The sequence below is a fragment of the Salmo salar genome, chromosome ssa12, assembly GCF_905237065.1.
Source record: "Salmo salar chromosome ssa12, Ssal_v3.1, whole genome shotgun sequence".
Taxonomy (NCBI): domain Eukaryota; kingdom Metazoa; phylum Chordata; class Actinopteri; order Salmoniformes; family Salmonidae; genus Salmo; species Salmo salar.
Window position 1 is genome coordinate 42,803,733 of NC_059453.1, and position 22,155 is coordinate 42,825,887.

At 40.8% G+C, this 22,155-nt stretch overlaps 2 protein-coding genes across 2 annotated transcripts in view; one reads left to right on the forward strand and one right to left on the reverse strand.

Annotated features, from left to right (window-relative positions):
• Window positions 1-202: 202 nt before the first annotated feature.
• Window positions 203-6,750, forward strand: asip1 (agouti signaling protein 1). Its single transcript, XM_045692093.1, has 4 exons — window positions 203-475; window positions 4,451-4,641; window positions 4,921-4,964; window positions 5,548-6,750. The coding sequence occupies exons 2-4, from the start codon at window positions 4,485-4,487 to the stop codon at window positions 5,713-5,715; spliced, it is 369 nt and encodes a 122-aa protein (XP_045548049.1). The 5' UTR covers window positions 203-475; window positions 4,451-4,484; the 3' UTR covers window positions 5,716-6,750.
• A 7,408-nt stretch (window positions 6,751-14,158) lies between these two features.
• ahcy (adenosylhomocysteinase) overlaps window positions 14,159-22,155 on the reverse strand; it is a 33,480-nt gene continuing 25,483 nt past the window's right edge. Inside the window, 3 exon segments of the mRNA XM_045691388.1 lie at window positions 14,159-14,923; window positions 15,963-16,156; window positions 16,266-16,383. Of these exon segments, the coding sequence (XP_045547344.1) occupies window positions 14,872-14,923; window positions 15,963-16,156; window positions 16,266-16,383 (364 nt within the window). The 3' untranslated portion in view covers window positions 14,159-14,871.

A 22,155-nucleotide genomic window follows, 5' to 3' on the forward strand; every position in this document is an offset into this window, starting at 1 on the left:
CACTTAAAAATATAGCATTAGCTTTCTGTGACCGCTCATTGTGTTCATTATGTGACTACTCACAATGTTTTACATAATGAAGCCCAGGCGTCCCCATAAGGTCATAACCTACAGTTGTAAATGTCAGATCCTGCAACTCCGCTGGCGCATATCTAAAACCCTGTCGTGGAGATGCATGCCCTGGCCCAGTAATCCCAAAGGCTCCTTCGAAAGAGGACAGTGGATTATAACTGGTTCTCAGCATGTAGCCATGCATCTTCCCAAAAAGGCTGGCCTGCCTGGTAGTCTTCTTTTAGACTTTTTTCTAAAGATGTGGATCCGCCCCTGCCTGATTCCATATCTTAAACATTGCCCGAGCACATGATCTGGGTGGTATTTCTCTGTCGATTAGCAGACAACGAGTGAGGAGTAGCTTTTTAACCTGCAGGAAAAAGTGGGAGATAAACGTTGATCCTGTCAATCAAAAACTACAGAGGTAAGTAACTCTGAAAGCTTGAATGGCTTTTCTGTCTTTGAAGGATATGGAAGACAAATCAACCAACAAAAGCATTAGTCATGAAACTGCACATTTGCTCTGCTTTTTTTGGAGGCTGGAGCTCATATCACTCAAGAAGAGCATTTACTTTAACACTGTAAAAAAGATTGAGTTGTTTCAACTAATTATTATTAAGTAACTGGTTCCACTGGATTTTTTTTTGTTAGCGACAATTTCAGAAAACGTTGGCAAAAATTCTGTCAAATTAAAATGCGTTTTTCAAATTGTATCAATTAGAAATTGTTATTGGGGCATCTTATAATAAAAAAAAGGCTGTGGAATTCACTACACACATACACATTTTCAACTTACATATTTGACACACGTTGACATACATGATTACATTGAGCATGTTCATTTATACAGTAATTTATATTCAACATGTTCTCACCTGAAATTTGAACTTACAACCTTTTGGTTCACGGCAATCCAAACTTCCTGCTACGCCACCATGTCGGTGTCAATGACTGATTTCACCTGTATTGCTACACTTTGCACTTCAAAGTAAATCTCAGCTCTTTAAAAGTACACTCAAGAATTTTTATTTATTTATCAATATTGATTAAGGACTAACATTAAAATACCTGAAATAGGTCAATAAAATCAATGATGAGAAGTAAGATTAACTGATAATTGACAGAGACATGGTGATGAATTTCCAATTAAAACATTTGTGGACGTACAAAAGTAAAATCATTAATACTGACATCAAAATTTAAAAATAGCAAATTTATCATTGACATGTGACACAGAATCAATGCAGCACTTTTGTCAAATTAATACTACTTCTTAAATAATGTTAATACATCTCTCTAAATCTCTTTAAAAGTCTTCATCCCTTAAACAATGTAAAATAGCTTTGATCCTATTATTGCTCACACAATCTCTATTTGGCACAAAATTAAAAATGCCATCGAAATGGCATGCCCATACTCCAATATTTCACAATAATGCCTTGCGATCTGTAGGGCGGCCTTTTGCATACACCAATGGTCCAAATATGGCATCCGTACCCTTGCTGATATCATGGATAGTAATGGTTTAAGAACATTCCATGATTTGAAAGGCACATACACATTGCCAGACAACTCATTTTGTCTATATTTAAAACTTTGATAGCCTATTCTGGCCTATCAATCCCTTAGGAAATCCAACTACCGAACCGTCCAATGATGGGATTCATAAATAAATTATCTGGGCTCCCGAAAATACTAATCTCTATAATATACATTGAGGGTACGAAACATTAAGGACACCTATTCTTTCCATGACCGACTGACCAGGTAAATCCAGGTAAAAGTTATGATCCCTTATTAATGTCACTTGTTAGATCAGAGTAGATGAAGGGGAGACAGGTTAAAGAAGGATTTTTAAGCCTTGAGACAATTGAGACATGGATTGTGTGTGTGCCATTCAGAGGGTGAATGGCCAAGACAAAATATTTAAGTTCCTTTGAACCGGGTATGGTAGTAGGTGCCAGGTGCACCGGTTTGTGTAAAGAACTGCAACTCTGCTGGGTTTTTCACGCTCAGTTTCCCGTGTGTATCAAAAATGCTCCACCACTCAAAGGACAGAGTCTGTTGTGAGGACAAAAATATGGTCCACAGATCTAAGTGAATCTGAACAACCCTTTAATTGGAACAATGTATGGAAAAATATGACCTTGGCATCCAATAATCCAAACCATCAATTTATACATTTTAAGTTTGTTCACAGAATGTATTTAAAACCAAGGAAATGTTTTACGGCGAAATTGGCCTCAAATGTTCACTGTGTCCCCTAAATCAGGTAGGCACATTCCTTCATATGATGTGGGAGTGCCCTGCAGTTAGAAGTGCATGAATGTAAATATTCAGTGCGTTGCATCTACTATGTTACTTAACGATGATAGCTCCTTGTACCTAAATTAATCAGAGACGATTACCGCCGGCAGGCAGCACTGCCTCAAAAAAAGATGTTGGCTATTAGAGGGCAATTACCTTACTCTCTCCCAATTCTCCAGTGGATACAGTTACTATTAGAAGTTATAACGTTAGCAATATCAACAGCGAGAATGAATGGTGCTAGTCAAGGAACAATTGAGGCCTGGACAAATACACTTGACTCTGTAAAGAATAATCTCTGCTAAAGCCCAACACATACAAATAAACAACCTACAAATCCCAACACATACAAACAAAATATATATATACAAACAATATATATATACACACATGTTTTGCTTTCAGGACCATGGGGAAGGGGTGGTATGCAGAGGGGAAGACATGTTGGATGGGTGGGGTTGGGGGAATGAGATGGGAGATTTGGGGTGAAGGCTCACCTCTCTTTGTTTCTTTTCCTTTAATACAACATTTAACTACATAATATGATCATAATGATCAATACTTTGTGTTTATGTACCTCTACCACCCCAATGAAAAAAAGGCTAAATAAATACATTTTGGTTACAAAAAATTTACTATTAAACTCTGGTCAAAAAGCTATTTCATCCTACATATTATGAACGATTTAAAAATGCTTTTTGTATGGTGGAGGCTATTGACGCATTGCATAATTAAGATAATATAAAAAGCAAAAGGCTTTGCATGCATTCCTTAATTTTTGGGGGTCTCAAACAGCATATGGGGCAAATAATGCAAATTACCTGCAGAGTAAAGATAATATAAACCAATTCATTTAATTTAAAATTTCACATCTTAAATTGAGCACATTAATTACACTTGGACATACATTAAATTTGCTTATTTTTTTATGGTATATTTTCTTCATATAAATTCATGGCAATACAATTCATACTGTACAAGGTATTTAATAAGTACCTCACGATCCAATTGATTTATGTTAGACAGCTTTGATTTATTTGTGAATATTTTACTTCAGATAACACTTTGTATAGGCCTACATGTTCACTGAAAATTATACCCACACAGGGTTATAATCCACCATGTTCATCCAGATTGAAATGTCTTTATGTTAATTTCCTGTAACGGTTAACCTCAGTCTTTTGTAAATTTCATAACAACTAGGTATTATTATTTAAAATATAATTAAAATTAACGGAACTAGGGACATTTAGAGGAAATGCTATAGCCAATCAATCATTACATTTATTCTAGCTTTACAAGTTTTAAAGGCACTTAATGGGGCGGTATCCTAGACACATATTAAGACTTATCCATGATTTAAAAGCATTTATTTTATGGAGATTCAAGTTGTATTTGTCACATGCACAAGTACAGTGAAATGCTTAACTTGCAAGCCCTACCCAACAGTGCAGTTGCAAAGTTGGGTCGGAGCATGCAAGACGGCAGCGATACAGTACGGCGCCATCGTGTATTCTCCATTGAGTTGGATTTTTTTGTCCAGCACTCGGCTTAATCTGTGTTCTGGAAACCGCCCCTAGATGTCTATTTGAAGACTATTATTGAGACTACTTCCTTTGCATAAAGTTTAACAAATTTTATAAGGAAGAAGCAGCTCAGCTTGACTAGGTATAGGCTCCCACAGAAAGCTTCATCCAAGCTGAAAGAAACCATATAGAGAAGTTATGCTGAGGACAGTCAAAACAATCAAAGGCCTGAGATTGTGTTCAAAATGTTCCTATTGTAGCACTTGCATGTTGGATACAATTACAGAATTGATCGAGATATATCTATCTTTAAAAATCTATGTAAAGCTTTATTTAAGAAATGGATATGTGCTGATTATTAGATGTTGGTATTTTTTTGCTGTGCATGTGGTCAGTTTTGTGCCAATTATAGTTGATTTTCCATACAATAACAATCTTGAGCTGCTGGGTAAATTGTGACATTCAAATTCTTTATCTGATATGAATATGTTTACAACCACAATGCAATCAAAATGGGCTCTAATAGTCTTCCATAGGCCTACTTTCTAACACTCTGTCCTCTACAGTTTTTAGGCCGACCTTGCCGACAGAAAAACACAGATGAATTCCCTGTTTCTCCTGAGCTGTCTAAGCTCCACCTGGCTTCTCTTGGTATACTCGCACATGGTACTGGAGGACAAGCTATCCACCAATATGTCTTCTTTCTCGAGTATACAGAATGGGAGCCTGTCAGATGCTCCACCCATCGTCATTGTAGGTCAGTTAATCATTAGGTCTGGCATATAATCAGTGTGTGGAATAAAAATAAATGGCCTGCTAAAAATCACTCCATTCTTTGATATGTGCTGATATCTTGTGCCATTTTGCTGTTATATGCAGGAAATATTATTGTAAAATGCAGATATATTTTGCTTGGGTATTTAAGTATTCCAAGGTTGACTTCAAAAGCAAAGCCGTCAGTATGACTAACACCAATCTTGATAAACTGCTAAATTATATACCTTATGAAAATATGTAAAATACATTTATTTTTCAGAGTTGCCCAAAACTGCAAAGAACAAAATCAAGAAACCAAGAAAGGTAACTATGTTCTGAAAATAAGTCAAAATTATTCATGTTTGTGTCATATTGATAAGTTGGTGGAAATAAGTCTAAAATACACAGCCAATAGTGTAAAAAAAAAAAAAAAAAAAAGCTTATTGTGACATTGAATGTAAAAACATTTCAGTGTGAATGAAGGCATGTTTCTACTTGATGAAAAGTATGAGTCAAGTAGTAACACTTTACAATAAGGGTACATTATTAAACATGAGTAAATGCAGGAGTTAACACAAATACATAATATATTAATGCATTTACAAAGCAACATGCATTCTGTTGACTAAACTATTACTAAAGACATTCATGATCATATTAGCAAAGAGGTGAAAATTGCTTCAAATAGCTTGTATGCTAATTAAGTTCATGTTATCTAAATATTAGTTTAGTCACTTTGCATCCAGGAAACTTTTCTGAATTTACTAAGGAGGGCCCTATTGTAAAGTGAACACTATTCATGCTTTGTTGTAGGCTATTCATCATTAATTACGGCATTCATTCATGTTCATTGATGTACCCTTAGTGTAAGTGCAGGCAAGGCTAAATCATTAACCTCCTTTCACAGAACAAATTCAGCGTCAAAAACAAACGTCCACCTCCTCCCGCCAACTGCGTGCCATTGTGGGGAAGCTGCAAAACCCCTAATAATGTGTGCTGTGAGTACTGCGCTTTCTGCCACTGCCGCCTTTTCAAGACTGTGTGCTATTGTCGAATGGGAAATCCGCGGTGTTGAAGACATGAAAGAAAAATAACAAAATATTGGCATATTCACAAGGAGAGAAAATGTCTATGACTAGGCTTATCATACCAACTTGTTTGATGTCTCACTTCTGAGGATAATGACCAAGGTTAATTGAGGACAGAGCCTACATGTGTAGGCCTAAAACCACACACATCCTTGGACTATCATTCCAAATTTGAGACATTACAAATAATTGGAATAATATTTATCTCAAAATGTAGATGCCATATGAAGTAAAAAAAAAAGCGGCACCAGACAGGTTCCATAATTGTGTACTAGGACTTGCAAAAGGGATTTTAAATAGACTAGTTGACCCTTTCATTAAAATCTGTTACATTTTAAAGTTTGGTGCCCTTTACGTAGACTACCTTTCCATAAATGGAGAAGTTGGCCTAGCCCAAGGCCTATTAAATCATAGCCTATAATAGTGGATATTGAACTGGTTTCCTGACAAAACGAAATATATTTTGTAATTATATTCTATTAATGAAGACTTTGTTGTGAGACATGTACATGAAGCAGTAGCTTACACATCATGCCAGTGCTGTAAAAGAGACAGTGTGTAGGATTTACTGTCTTGAGTAGTTTTCAAGTCCAGGGGCCAAATTGTCTGGCTCTTTGATAAAACATGGCAAGCACCTTAAAAAAAGCACAAATTGTGTTCCCCTACCTGGTTTTCATAGATTGATGCTGCTAGTGTTCACAACCTCATAATGATCAGCAGTGTTGTATTGCACTTGACTGACAGCAGAAATTAAACTAGCACTGGAGAAATAAAAATGTTCTATAGTTCTATATTAATATGACATGTTATTTACAGAAAGAAAAACTGGCAAAAGCACTCAAGGAGCCAAAATGTCTGTTCTTGAGTAAAAAAATAAATAACTACAATATTTACTGCGAGGCATTTACTGAAGGACATTAGTACTGAATTTTTCTATGGCATATGGCTTGTATTAACACTTATTTTATTGATGTAACGAAAAATCTAATCAACATATATTTTGAAATAAACTTCTATTTACATTTTTGGTAACTTTATTTATGTGCATTGAAGTCATCTTCACATTTAAACGCATTTGAACTGCTGCGCTTGTTTAGATCATGGCTGTGAATCATCATACTGCAGCAGTACTGGACGCCTGGTTTCTATTGCACTTGTGTTGCACCCACGAAAACGTAAATCATAGTCCACAGACGCTGAGATGGGATAGTCCTGCGTCTCATTGCAACATAACTACGCAGCTCTGAGACCAACATCCACAGGAGCAAAGGCCAAACGCACACCTCCCCACAATTCGCAACCAACACGGCTCCTCTTCATTTGAATGTGTTGACAGTTGGAGAAATTGCTTGAGCTGCTCTGAGAATTTGAAAAGTATGAAAGTCAACAATCCAATATTGTAGAACACTGCTGTGCATAAGCATACACGTTTTGGACTATGATGAACACTTAAAAAAGCCCACATGCTACAAAAATATTACCCATCTCATCAGTTTATCCTTAGGGGTTCAAGCAGCGAAGCTGCGAGAAACCTTATTATATTTGTTGGCATTGGTTATTAGGGGTTCAAGCAGTGAAGCTGGGTTAAACCTTATTGTATTTTTTGGCATTCTTTTTATTCTTCTTCTGTAAGAAAAAATTCACATGCAAATCTCTGTGAGATGGTAAGACTTACAGGGTTGTGTAAAAAAGGTTAACGGCCAAGGGCCACACCCTCTCAAGCAATGCCATGTCAATTTGCCACAAGTGATTGAAGATGCAAACTCTGAAAAGTCCCACCCCTCACCCCGTGAAACCTAGAGTCCGGAAATTTGGTACATAGTTCCCTCTCCTCACAAGGAACACATTTGCCTCAAGGACCCACAAGGTCCGCCATTTAGAATTTTCCACCATTAAGAATTTTGTGAAAAACACTTAAAACGCTACTCTTCTGGCAGAGAATGACCGATCTGAATGAAACTTGATATATGGCATCTAATGACCAAAAATCTCTCAATTTTTGAGGCTAGTATGTCAAACAACAATACTGACCAATAAACATTCAAGTGGGCATGACCTGGCACATAAATGGCTCAGTTGGTAGAGCACGGTGTTTGTAACGCCAGCATGGTGTGTGCCATGCCAGGGTTGTCGGTTCGATTCCCACGGGGGGCCAGTACAAAAAAAAAGTAAGTCGCTCTGGATAAGAGCGTCTGCTAAATGACTAAAATGTAAAAAAAATATTAGTATTGTAACAACTTGGTACACTTGTTCCAAACACTGTCAAGACTCAACATATGCAAGCACATTCATATCGACCACATGGAATTTGGCACACACACTCAGGGATATGAGTCTAGCTAACCTGTAAAGTACGGTTCAGTTTGGCTGCATGGTGGCACTGTTGGACAGGCAAAACCATTCATGCAGGCTCATAGCAGCCATATATTTTGAGCTAGAGTCCTGGAAAAGACATGGGTACATAGATTCTATATAGCAAATTTGGTGCCAACTGTCCCGCGGTTCTGGAGAAAATACATTTAAAGTAGTCAACATCACTGAAAATGTTTCAAAATGAATCAAAAGCAAATTGCGTGATCTGTTCGATGTTAAGGTCAGATATTTGGCAAACGTGATAAGGAGTACAGAAGCAGCTCATCCTAGCCCATTTGTCCTGATGGTGGCGCTATGGGGCCAAAGCTTGAAACCCGGCGTGGCTGCTTGCAGCTATATTATTTTGTTTGATAGTGTTCTGGATGTCACCTCTGATGAATTGTGTAAGGACAATTGCAGTACACTTGCTTGCTTCTTTGACCCTGCAAAGTTGCGGTTACGAGGCAAAGTTACTGGTAGCGACAAGAAAGAAGATTCATTGTCCGAAAAGAACAGCTAATAGTATGAGGATTCAGCTGAGGTAATTTGTACATGTAGGTAGGGGTAAAGTGACTATGCATAGATAACAAACAGCGAGTAGCAGCAGCGTAAAAACAAAGCAATGTAAATAGTCCGGGTGGCTATTTGATTAATTGCTCAGCAGTCTTATGGCTTGGGGGTAGATGCTGTTAAGGAGCCTTTTGGACCTAGACTTGGCGCTCCGGTACCGATTGCATTGTGGTAGCAGAGAGAACAGACTTGGGTGACTGGAGGCTTTGACCATTTTTGGGGCTTTCCTCTGACACGCCTAGTATATAGGTCCTGGATGGCAGGAAGCTTGGCCCCAGTGATGTACTGGGCCATACGCACTACCCTCTGTAGCGTCTTATGGTCAGATTCCGAGCAGTTGCCATACCAGGCAGTGATGACACCGGTCAGGATTCTCTCGATGGAGCACTTGTAGACCTTTTTGAGGATCTGGGGACCCATGCCAAATCTTTTCAGTCTCCTGAGGGGGAAAAGGTATTGTTGTGCCCGCTTCACGACTGTCTTGGTGTGTTTGGACCATGATAGTTTGTTGGTGATGTGGACACCAAGGAACTTAACTCTTGACCTGTGCCACTACAGCCCTGTCGATGTGAATGGGGGCGTGTTCGGCCCTCCTTTTCCTGTAGTCCACGATCAGCTCCTTTGTCTTGGTCATGTTGAGAGAGAGGTTGTTGTCCTAGCACCACACTGCCAGGTCTCTGACCTCCTCCCTATAGGCTCCTCATTTGTGTTGGTGATCAGGCCTACCACTGTTGTGTCGTCAGCAAACTTAATGATGGTGTTGGAATCGTGCTTGACAACGCAGTTGTGGGTGAACAGGGAGTACGGGAGGGGACTAAGGACGCATCCCTGAGGGGCCCCGTGTTGAGGATCAGCGTGGCAGATGTGTTGTTGCCTACCCTTACCACCTGGGGCCAGCCCGTCAGGAAGTCTTGGATCCAGTTGCAGAGGGAGGTGTTTAGTCCCAGGTTCCTTAGCTAAGTGATGAGCTTTGAGGGCTCTATGGTGTTGAACGCTGAGCTGTAGTCAATGAATAGCATTCTCACATAGGTGTTCCTTTTGTCCACATGGGAAAGGGCACTGAGAATGTGTCATGTGTGGATCTGTTGGGGCGGTATGTGAATTGGAGTGGGTCTAGGATTTCCTGCATGATGGTGTTGATGTGAGCCATGACCAGCCTTTCAAAGCCCTTAATGGATACCAACGTGAGTGCTACGGGGTGGTAGTCATTTAGGCAGGTAACCTTCACTTTCTTGGGCACAGGGACAATGGTGGTCTGTTTGAAACATGTAGGTATTACAGACTCGGTCAGGGAGAGGTTGAAAATGGCAGTGAAGACACTTGCCAGTTGGTCCGTGCATGCTCTGAGTACCCGTCCTGGTAATCCGTCTGCCGCGGCCTTGAGCCTCTACCAAGGCTCATCCTGACATGACCCTCCAGCATGACAATGCCACCAGCCATACTGCTCGTTCTGTGCACAATTTCCTGCAAGACAGGAATGTCAGTGTTCTGCCATGGCCAGCGAAGAACCCGGATCTCAATCCCTTTGAGCACGTCTGGGACCTGTTGGATCGGAGGGTGAGGGCTAGGGCCATTCCCCCCAGAAATGTCCGGGAACTTGCAGGTGCCTTGGTGGAAGAGTGGGGTAACATCTCTCAGCAAGAACTGGTAAATCTGGTGCAGTCCATGAGGAGGAGATGCACTGCAGTACTTAATGCAGCTGGTGGCCACACCAGATACCGACTGTTACTTTTGATTTTGACCCCCCTTTGTTCAGGGACACATTATTCCATTTCTGTTAGTCTCATGTCTCTGGAACTTGTTCAGTTTATGTCTCAGTTGTTTAATCTTATATTTACACATGTTAAGTATGCTGAAAATAAACGCAGTTGACAGTGAGAGGATGTTTCTTTTTTTGCTGAGTTTATTAACCTCTGCGACCTCCCCAAAATTCCCAACCAACTTGGCTCTTATTCAACTGATTGTGATGACAGACACATTGCTTGAGCCTCCCAGAGAACTAAGAAAGTATGAAAGCCAATGGTCCAATAATCTAGAACATTGCTGTGCAGACTCAGACACTTTCAATGACAAAACCTTGTGGTAAATAGCATTGCGTAGATCAAAGTCAGACCAGTGGCTCTCATGATAGAGGACTGAGCTGCTCAGAGCAGTGTAATGAGCTGGGCTGTAAACATTGACCAGGCCCAGCCAGTACAAGTCATAAAAGTGAGGAGCCAAAACACATCAACGGGAGGGAGTGACACTTTGGGTACCACAGGCAGCAGCTGTTTCCCATTCACAGGCAAAAGAAAATAGTCTTAGAAAAAGGTTGATTGAGCAGTTACGTGCCTCAGGAAAACACTTTGGCAGCAATTTCAACGTTTCAGTATGTCTAATGGCACACAGGGTACTTTGGTTATCCCTAAAGTTGCCCCTTGCATTCCCAACCTTACAAAAAAAGATTGCAGTTTTGAAAGTGCAGTAACTGCAGTCGACTGCAGTATTTTGGACGCAGTAATTGCAGAATACTGCAGTTATACTGCACTCTGACTGCAATCTTTTTTCGTATGCACGTGGTCTTTTGATAGTTGTTTAAAATGGTCAAATAAACAACCTGTAACACTTTATATTAAAGGTACCCTTTATAAAGGTTGAGGTAAATGTGTATTTAATCATTTATCAATGCATATTTAAAACCATTTTACCACAAATAGAACATCTTTGATTATATCATGGCATTGTTGAATACTAATTTCTGACTGGCTTGAAGGGCATTCTAGAGTGTGCATTATTTCCCTATTGCATGATGTAATTCAATGGCTAAGTTCATTCTTGCATGATCTATTTGAACTGCTTTTGAAAGCAAAAGTCAAATTGGAAAACTTAACTTCATTGTTGAATTAGATTTTCATAATAGTAAAGATGGATGATGGTTTGCTTAGCTAAACTAGCAAGTCTGTGTTTGGTTACCAAGGCAACTACTGTAGCCATCTAGCTAGTTGTCACATTTGTCTGTTCAGTGCCTGCCAAATAATGAACCAATATTAACATGTAGCTGACCTGGTCAGCCTCATGGAAAGATCAGGTGTTCTTAATGTTTGAGACGCCGAAGGCTCCCACCATTAGCTCTGACAAATTGAAAACCCTAGTCATTGGCGACTCCATTACCCGCAGTGTTAGACTTAAAACGAATCATCCAGCGATCATACACTGTTTACCAGGGGGCAGGGCTACCGACGTTAAGGCTAATCTAAAGACGGTGCTGGCTAAAGCTAAAACTGGCGAGTGTAGAGAGTATAGAGATATTGTTATCCACGTCGGCACCAACGATGTTAGGATGAAACAGTCAGAGGTCACCAAGCGCAACATAGCTTCAGCGTGTAAATCAGCTAGAAAGATGTGTCGGCATCGATTAATTGTCTCTGGCCCCCTCCCAGTTAGGGGGAGTGATGAGCTCTACAGCAGAGTCTCACAACTCAATCGCTGGTTGAAAACTGTTTTCTGCCCCTCCCAAAAGATAGAATTTGTAGATAATTGGCCCTCTTTCTGGGACTCACCCACAAACAGGACCAAGCCTGGCCTGTTGAGGAGTGACGGACTCCATCCTAGCTGGAGGGGTGCTCTCATCTTATCTACGAACATAGACAGGGCTCTAACTCCTCTAGCTACACAATGAAATAGGGTGCAGGCCAGGCAGCAGGCTGTTAGCCAGCCTGCCAGCTTAGTGGAGTCTGCCACTAGCACAGTCAGTGTAGTCAGCTCAGCTTTCCCCATTGAGACCGTGTCTGTGCCTCGATCTAGGTTGGGCAAAATTAAAAATGGCGGTGTTCGCTTTAGCAATCTCACTAGTATAAAGACCTCCTCCATTCCTGCCATTATTGAAAGAGATTGTGATACCTCACATCTCAAAATTGGGTTACTTAATGTTAGATCCCTCACTTCCAAGGCAGTTATAGTCAATGAACTAATCACTGATCATAATCTTGATGTGATTGGCCTGACTGAAACATGGCTTAAGCCTGATGAATTTACTGTGTTAAATGAGGCCTCACCCCCTGGTTACACTAGTGACCATACCCCCGTGTATCCGGCAAAGGCGGAGGTGTTGCTAACATTTACGATAGCAAATTTCAATTTACAACAACAAAAAAAAAATGACGTTTTCGTCTTTTGAGCTTCTAGTCATGAAATCTATGCAGCCTACTCACTCACTTTTTATAGCTACTGTTTACAGGCCTCCTGGGCCATATGCAGTGTTCCTCACTGAGTTCCCTGAATTCCTATCGGATCTTGTAGTCATAGCAGATAATATTCAAATTTTTGGTGACTTTAACATTCACATGGAAAAGTCCACAGACCCACTCCAAAAGGCTTTTGGAGCCATCATCGACTCAGTGGGTTTTGTCCAACATGTATCTGGACCTACTCACTGCCACAGTCATACTCTGGACCTAGTTTTGTCCCATGGAATAAATGTTGTGGATCTTAATGTTTTTCCTCATAATCCTGGATTATCGGACCCCCATTTTATTGCGTTTGCAACAAATAATCTGCTCAGACCCCAACCAAGGAGCATTAAAAGTCGTGCTATAAATTCTCGGACAACCCAAAGATTAATTTACTTTTTAAAAAAGGTCCATATTGATAATTTATATTATGAACAAGTTGATTGACAAAGTAATGAAACATTTAATAAACCACCTTTGGGCTATGATCCAAAATTGTGTCGGTAGTATGAGCGTTAAGCAGACTGTAGTTTACGATTCAAGCTTTAAAATAATTTCTTCCTACCTTTTCTTGACTAACATTCAAACCCAAATGCTTGTAATGCATACTGTAAAGTTCTTCATAGTATGTTGAGTTGGCGTGGAGACAAGTACAAGGAATAACAAAGGTAAGCAGCCTTGCGCGATCCGGAACGGTTCATATTTCTGTAGCACGAGACAGCTTGATACAGAAATACACCCCCTCGACAGGACACTACTCTATTGCAGGGCCTTCCAATCTATATTCTTAATGGTGAGTTCCAAGCAGAGAAGCATCCGGTCTCATTTTTACAGTCTTTGGTATGACTCGGTGAGGGATTAAACTCACAACCTTCCAATTTCAGGGTGGACACTAACCAGGCCACTGAGTTGGTGCCAATAACGGCGAAAGAAACGCCATTATTCAATTAGTTGATGGATCCTCCGGAGCCAAGTAGCATTGAATCAAAAGCAAAATCTCTAAGTTGATGGGCGATTGCAGTGTAAATTTGAATTAATAGCGTTCATCCACGCAATCCCCCAATGAATAGCTTCGCATAACTCCAGTTAGGTTCAAACGTGTCAATTTTCACCTGTTTGGAATAGACTTAAGCAAAGGGCAGACAAATTGCAGTAATGAAGTGTCCTGACAGAATCTGTCATTTTCAATTGAGGGGTCCGGCAGGTTGCGTGGAGTTGCCCTCTGCATTATTTCAACTCTTGCATTGCATTTGCCATGCAGCAATCAAACAAAAGTTAATAAAAGAGAATTACAACCCACTAAAATGTGATCTTTATTGCGTCACATTTCCCAATAGTACAACTCCTGTATGAAATGCAACACTTGAGATAAACATGATGTAACCGCTAAACATGCTAGTATAGTTGACCTGACCTCACCCCATTCTCTCACAGCTCACAACACTGGCAAGATAAAGCTAACAAAACAAAAAAAAATAGGGAAGTCATTACAATTGTTCTAGAACTGAGTAAGTACACTTGAAGCCAGGCAAGAACTGCCTTGGTGGTACTTTGGTGGATTTTCCTTAAGACAATATGAAACCAGCACTTATTGCCATATTAGCCACTACATTGTATATGTAAACCTGAATAGTACAGGGATTGGGGCTTTCAACTAAAATAAATCGGGCAAGAATGGGGCCTTGAGAAGCCATTTAGCACTTGTTACTTGAAAGGCAATGGAGCTCTGGTTAGAGTCTAAAGGCAAGTGTATACAGTGGGCAAGACATTTTGAATGCAAGTTGAAGCAGAGGATTAGCAAAAATGTCCTAGCCACCAGAAGACTCCTGGGAATCTTCCCCTACCCAGACCCATGTGTCCATGCACCACCACACCACCTCCAGACTGAACCATGACTCTGGGCCGCTGCTTGGCCACCTTCCTGACAAACTTTTCAATAGTGGTAGTGGTCGGGCTTGAAGAGTCCTTCGCAGTTAAGTCCCAGGTATTTGGCCTGCTTATCTGACAGCTTAGTCAGCTTGACGCCGAGCTTGTCGAGATGGGCGGGAGCCACCTCCTCATCCAGCTGCAGAAAGAAGAGAAAAAGGACATTACAAGTCAAATTCAGAATAAAGTTTCCTTACACTGGGACAAAACTTATTAGTAATGGGTTCAATCATCATGCAAATCACATTTTCCCCTGAAAACAAAAACATGCTTGGTTGCTCCCAAGCAGTTAGGTCAAAATCGCTGGAAAAATGCCAAAACTGGTCTCAATGCCAGTCTCAAGAACATACATAATTCACAAAGGAGCTGTCAAAAAAGGCTGAACATTATGTCCAGCAGGAAAATAATGAGGGATATCAGTGGTGGTTCTTATGTTTGACAGACCATGTACTCTTAAACAAAATAAATAAATAAAACTACATTCTTAAGGCAATAGACTGACCTCGAACCATCCCTGGCTTTGTTCCCAACTTCCCACCAGCATATCTCTTGCGCTCAGCTCTGAGTGTGTGGCTTCAGCTAAAGGCCTTAAGATGTTCACCACAACCCATGTGTCATTCAATTTAAAATGACTGCGCAGTGCTCAATTTCAGCTCCAAGTACAAAGAGCTTCATTTCGGCTACCTATTACAGGGTTAATCAAAGCCAACAACCAGTTTGATAGTTAAATTCCCAAGCACCCGTCAGATGGTAGAATTGCCAATAGTAATGTATTAAGAACATCCTCAACTCAAGAAATATATGCATTACGTGGTTCTGCAAACTGGATAAAGGCCACGATGTGATGTTAATGGGGCATATTTGATAACATACTACAAATGCTTGTCCAATTCTGAGAAGTCAAAAAAGCTACCTGTGTCCACTTGATGTTTTTCACAGTATCCGAAACCACCTATTTCAACCAGGAGTTAGTGGGGCCAATTTCAGAATACAGTGACACTACATTTTTTCCCGATTACACTGTGCAGAGTTGCAGGCAAAGAAAACCTAGAACCCTTTCCAGGTTGTGAAAAAAACGTATATAGGACGATCACAACTAAATAGCTACAGAATACACGTGTCAATGTAATGATGAAAAGACAAGTGCATTTACGTCGCTTCTCTTAAAAATGGCTCACCTTTTGGGCAGGAAGTGGACTCCCAGGGGGTACTTGCTGGTGTTCTTCCACAGCTCAATCTGGGCCAACACTTGGTTAGTAAAACAGTTGCTCATGACGAAGCTGGGGTGGCCCATGGCGCAGCCCAGGTTGACCAGTCTGCTCTCGGCCAGGACGATGATGTTGCGACCGCTCTTCATGCGGTAGCGGTCCACCTGGCAGGAGAACGGTAGTTTACGACAAAACTGGAGAACTAAATTACAGAAGACAACATAACATACATAGCACATCTAGGGTGTGTGAGTGTGGGGGGGTTAGTCCAACCTGCGGCTTGATGTTGATCTTCTCGGCTGAGTTGGCATTGAGCCAGTTCATGTCAATCTCACAGTCGAAGTGGCCGATGTTGCAAACGATGGAGTCGTCTTTCATTTGCTCAAAGTGTCTGGGGAGAACACCAGTGCATACATTAATGGACGGTTGTACAACTGCGCAAGAGGACAAGTACAATAGAGTGTCTAGTTTGAGAAAGACATCACAAGTCCTCAACTGGCAGCTTCATTAAATATCTATACATGTTTTTTTTTACCTTAAATTTAACTAGGCAAGTCAGTTAAGAACAAATTCTTATTTACAATGACGGCCTACCAAAAGGCAAAAAGGCCTCCTGCGGGGACGGGGGCCTGGGATAAAAAATAAATACAATATAAATATAGGACAAAAACACACATCACAACAAGAGAGAACACAACACTACATAAAGGGAGACCTAAGACAACATAGCAAGGCAGCAACACATGACAACACAGCATGGTACACACATTATTGGGCACAGAGAACAGCACAAAGCGCAAGGCAGAGACAACAATACATCACACAAAGCAGCCACAACTATCAGTAAGAGTGTCCATGATTGAGTCTTTGAATGAAGAGATAAAACTGTCCAGTTTGAGTGTTTGTTGCAGCTTGTTCCAGTCGCTAGCTGCAGCGAACTGAAAAGAGGAGCGACCCAGAGATGTGTGCGCTTTGGGGACCTTTAACAGAATGTGACTGGCAGAACGGGTGTTGTATGTGAAGGATGAGGGCTGCAGTAGATGTCTCAGACAGGGGGGAGTGAGGCCTAAGAGGGTTTTATAAATAAGCATCAACCAGTGAGTCTTGCGACGGGTATACAGAGATGACCAGTTTACAGTTTGGCAGCTGGGGTGAAAGAGGAGCGATTACAATAGAGGAAACCAAGTCTAGATTTAACTTTGGCCTGCAGCTTTGATATGTGCTGAGAGAAGGACAGTGTACCATCTAGCCATACTCCCAAGTACTTAAATGATGTGACTACCTCAAGCTCTAAACCCTCAGCGGTAGTAATAACATCTGTGGGAGGAGGGACCTTTGTTGGTCCCCCGTGTGGCTCAGTTGGTAGAGCATGGTGTTTGCAACGCCAGGGTTGTGGGTTCAAATCCCACGGGGGACCAGTACGGGAAACATTTTTTAAAAAATAAAAATGTATGAAATGTATGCATTCACTACTGTAAGTCGCTCTGGATAAGAGCGTCTGCTAAATGACTAAAATGTAAAATGTAAATGTTTTGGAGGTGTTCAGAACAAGGTTAAGGGTAGAGAAAGCTTGTTGGACACCAAGAAAGCTTTGTTGTAGCGCATTTTACACAAAATCCAGGGAGGGGCCAGCTGAGTAGAAGACTATCATCAGCATATAAATGGATGAGAGAGCTTCCTACTGCCTGAGCTATGTTGTTGATGTAAATTGAGAAGAGTGTGGGGCCTAGGATTGAGCCTTGGGGTACTCCCTTGGTGGCAGTCAGTGGCTGACAGCAGATTCTGACTTTATACACTGCACTCATTGAGAGAGGTGGTTAGCTAACCAGCCCAAAGACCCCTCAGACACCAATACTCCTTAGCCGGTCAACAAGAATGGAATGGTCTACCTTATCAAATGCTTTGGCCAAGTCAAAAAAATAGCAACACAATTTGCTTAGAATTAAGGGCAATGGTGACATCATTGAGGACCTTTTAAGGTTGCAGTGACACATCCATAACTTGAGCGGAAACCAGATTGCATGCCCGAGAGAATACTATCAAGAAAGCCAGTCAGTTGATTATCAAAAGTGTTGGAAAAACTTGTCAATAAACAGGCCTATAACCTGTTAGGGCTAGGGGGCAGTATTTACACCGCCGGATAAAAAACATACCCGATTTAATCTGGTTACCACTCCTACCCAGTAACTAGAATATGCATATACTTATTACATATGGATAGAAAACACCCTAAAGTTTCTAAAACTGTTTGAATGGTGTCTGTGAGTATAACAGAACTCATTTGGCAGGCAAACAACTGACAAGGTTTCATGCAGGAAGTGGCCTGTCTGACAAGGTGTCGTTCTTCTTGTCTCTGTTTATTGAAGAGTGAGGATCTTAGCTGTCCCGTGACACTTCCTACGGCTGCCATAGGGTCTCAGAAGGCGGTAAAAAGCTGAATCGTGGCTTTGCAGGCTCTGGCTGAAAAAAAGTAGCGCGTTTGGGTAGTGGCTGGTTACAGTACTGTGAGACTCAGGCTCGTGCCCGCGTCGACCGAAAGCTTTGTTTACTTTCCTCTGTTTAGCTAAATGGACATTCCCGGTCGTAATATTATCGCTTTTTTACGAGAAAAATGGCATAAAAATGGATTTTAAACAGCGGTTGACATGCTTCGAAGTACGGTAATGGAATATTTAGATTTTTTTTGTCACGAATTGCGCCATGCGCACGACCCTGATTTACCATTTCAGATAGTGTCTGGGACGCACGAACAAAACGCCGCTATTCGGATATAACGATGGATTATTTTGGACCAAACCAACATTTGTTATTGAAGTAGCAGTCCTGGGAGTGCATTCTGACGAAGACAACAAAAGGTAATCAAACTTTTATAATAGTAAACCTGATATTGGTGAGTGCTAAACTTGCCGGGTGTCTAAATAGCTAGCCCGTGATGCCTGGGCTATGCACTTAGAATATTGCAAAATGTGCTTTCACCAAAAAGCTATTTTAAAATCGGACATATCGAGTGCATAGAGGAGTTCTGTATCTATAATTCTTAAAATAATTGTTATGCTTTTTGTGAACGTTTATCGTGAGTAATTTCGTAAATTCACCGGAGGTTTGCGGGGGGTATGGTAGTTCTGAACGTCACATGCTAATGTAAAAAGCTGGTTTTTGATATAAATATGAACTTGATTGAACAAAACATGCATGTATTGTATAACATAATGTCCTAGGGTTGTCATCTGATGAAGATCATCAAAGGTTAGTGCTGCATTTAGCTGTCTTCTGGGTTTTTGTGACATTATATGCTAGCTTGAAAAATGGGTGTCTGATTATTTCTGGCTTGGTACTCTGCTGACATAATCTAATGTTTTGCTTTCGTTGTAAAGCCTTTTTGAAATCGGACAGTGTGGTTAGATTAACGAGAGTCTTGTCTTTAAATAGCTGTAAAATAGTCATATGTTTGAGAAATTGAAGTAATAGCATTTCAAACGTTTTGAAAATCGCGCCACAGGATTGAACTGGCTGTTACGTAGGTGGGACGAATTCGTCCCGCCTAGCCCAGAGAGGATAACAGTTAGGATTAGCTTTATCTCCCCCTTTAAATAAGGACGAACCGTGGCTGCCTTCCAAGCAATGGGAAACTCCCCAGAAAAGGAGAGACAGTACCTGCAAAACACCAGTCAACGTCAACAGTGAAGAGACAACTCTGGGATGCTGGCCTAGGCAGAGTTGCAAAGAAAAAGCCATATCTCAGATTGGTCAATAGAAACAAAAGATTAAGATGGTCAAAAGAACACAGACACTGAACAGTGGAAGATTGGAAAAAAAGTATTATGGACAGACGAATCTAAATTTGAGGTGTTTGGATCACAAAGACGAACATTCGTGAGACGCAGAAAAAATGAAGATGCTGGAGGAGTGCTTGGCGCCATCTGTCAAGCATGGTGGAGGCAATGTGATGGTGTGCTTTGGTAGTGGTAAAGTGGGAGATTTGTACAGGGTAAAAGGGATCTTGAAGGAGGAAGGCTATCAGTCCATTTTGCAACGCCATGCCATACCCTGTGGACGGCGCTTAATTGGAGCCAATTTCCTCCTACAACAGGACAATGACCCAAAGCACAGCTCCAAACTATGTAAGAACTATTTAGGGAAGAAGCAGTCAGCTGGTATTCTGTCTATAATGGAGTGGCCAGCACAGTCACCAGATCTCAGCCCTATTGAGCTGTTGTGGGAGCAGCTTGACCGTATGGTATGTAAGAAGTGCACATCAAGCCAATCCAACTTGTGGGAGGTGCGTCAGGAAGCATGGGGTGAAATCTCTTCAGATTACCACAACAAATTGACAACTTGACCGCCAAAGGTCTGCAAGGCTGTAATTGTTGCAAATGGAGGATTCTTTGATGAAAGCAAAGTTTGAAGGACACAATTATTATTTCAATAAAAAATAAAAACAATTATTTATATATAACCTTGTCAACGTCTTGACTACATTTCCTATTCATTTCATGTATGTTTTCATGGAAAAACAAGGACATTTCTAAATGACCCCAAACTTTTGAACGGTAGTGTATGTAGAAGTAACTTCTAAATGTTTTTTCCTGTGCTGCATTGAATCACTTAATACAAATAATGCTTGACTAACGCTGTCCCTGGCAAAAAAGTTTTTGCGACCAATCGATTGGTTGAAATTTTAAAACGTGAATTTTTCCATATGTAGACACCCTATGCGTTTTAATAAAATCAACTATATGCAGGCTACGGAGCTTGCCTGATGCTAAGCACACTGTGATTAAATAATGAAGACACACGAATGACTCAAGAGATCAAAATAGATTTAAAGAAAAAAAAAAAAAAGTTCCCAACCCCTCTCCTCTTCCTGGCCTTTGCAGATTATGTGTTACGCTCCTGAAGTTGGCGGTAATAGGCTACACCAGCCACCGGCAACCTTCTCCATTTGGCGTGACAATTTATCATCTTACCATTTGTACTAATTTGCGTGCCAGTTATGGTTTTCAGATGCATATTTTTGTATAACTGTTTCATTTAATTTATAAGTCTTCGAATCTCAAAATCATTGTCATGTGGTTAATAAAGAAAGTATATCCTCTTGAGGATACCCTAGGATAGGGGGCGCCACAGCGCATTTTGAAAAAAATTCGTTCCCATTTTCAACGGCCTACTAATCAAACTCAGAAGCTAGGACATGCATGCTTATTATATATGGATAGAAAACACCCTAAAGTTTCTAAAACTGTTTGAATGGTGTCTGTGAGTATAACAGAACTCAAGTGGCAGTCAAAACCCCGAGACCGATTGAACCAGGAAGTGGAATTCTGAATTGTGGACTCGACTTCTCATCTTTCCCTATTAATCACACCGTTAACAATGGTTCAGTGAGCACTTCCTATTGCTTCCACTAGATGTCGCCAGTCTTTTCACAGTGGTTTGAGCCTTATACAGTCGAAACTCAGTGAATGAGACGCATTGGAAATTGGTCACAGGGGATGGGCCATCACCATTATGACGCCGGCGGCGCTGTCTACCCCCACCTTTGGAAATGTTTCAAAACACTCTGCAACCGTCCCCGTCGAATCTTATTGGCTCTCTAGGTGTTACAGGCCCTGAAGATTAATGTTTTACAACGTTTGACATGTTTGAACGAACCTAAATGGGAAAAAAATGTTTTATTTCGAAACGGCTGTGCCGCGCCCGGCAGAGTATTTTGATACAGCATTCAGACGCGCTAACAACAGAAAGCTAATGGAACATAAATGATGGACTTTTTCGACCGAAAATACATCTGTTGTGGACCTGGGATTCCTGGAAGTGCTTTCTGATGAAGACAACTAAAGGTAGGCGATTATTGACAATATTATACAAGATGAGATGTGACATGCGATTGTTCCAAGATGGCGCCGAGCTCGGTTTATTAGCTCATTTTCTGAGTATCGCATCTCCTTTTATCGCAAAGTGTGATTACCCAGTAAAGTTAATTTAAAATCTGGTATGACAGGTGTTCTCAAGAGATATTCATCTATAAATGTTAGATTGACAATATAAATTTAAAAAATCGTTTTCGAATAGTAATTTAGGGAATTGTAGGACTGTTTCCCGGGACGCATTTGAGGGGAAAATAGGTAGTGAAAGTCAGACGCCGATGTAAAATGCTGTTTTT

What these genes read in the sequence shown, in the direction of transcription:
- asip1 (XM_045692093.1), top strand. Translation starts at nt 4,485, where the DNA reads ATGAATTCCCTGTTTCTCCTGAGCTGTCTAAGCTCCACCTGGCTTCTC. An exon ending in TCCACCCATCGTCATTGTAG is followed by an intron (nt 4,642 to 4,920) that starts GTCAGTTAATCA and finishes TTTATTTTTCAG; the next exon opens with AGTTGCCCAAAACTGCAAAG. An exon ending in AAATCAAGAAACCAAGAAAG is followed by an intron (nt 4,965 to 5,547) that starts GTAACTATGTTC and finishes CTCCTTTCACAG; the next exon opens with AACAAATTCAGCGTCAAAAA.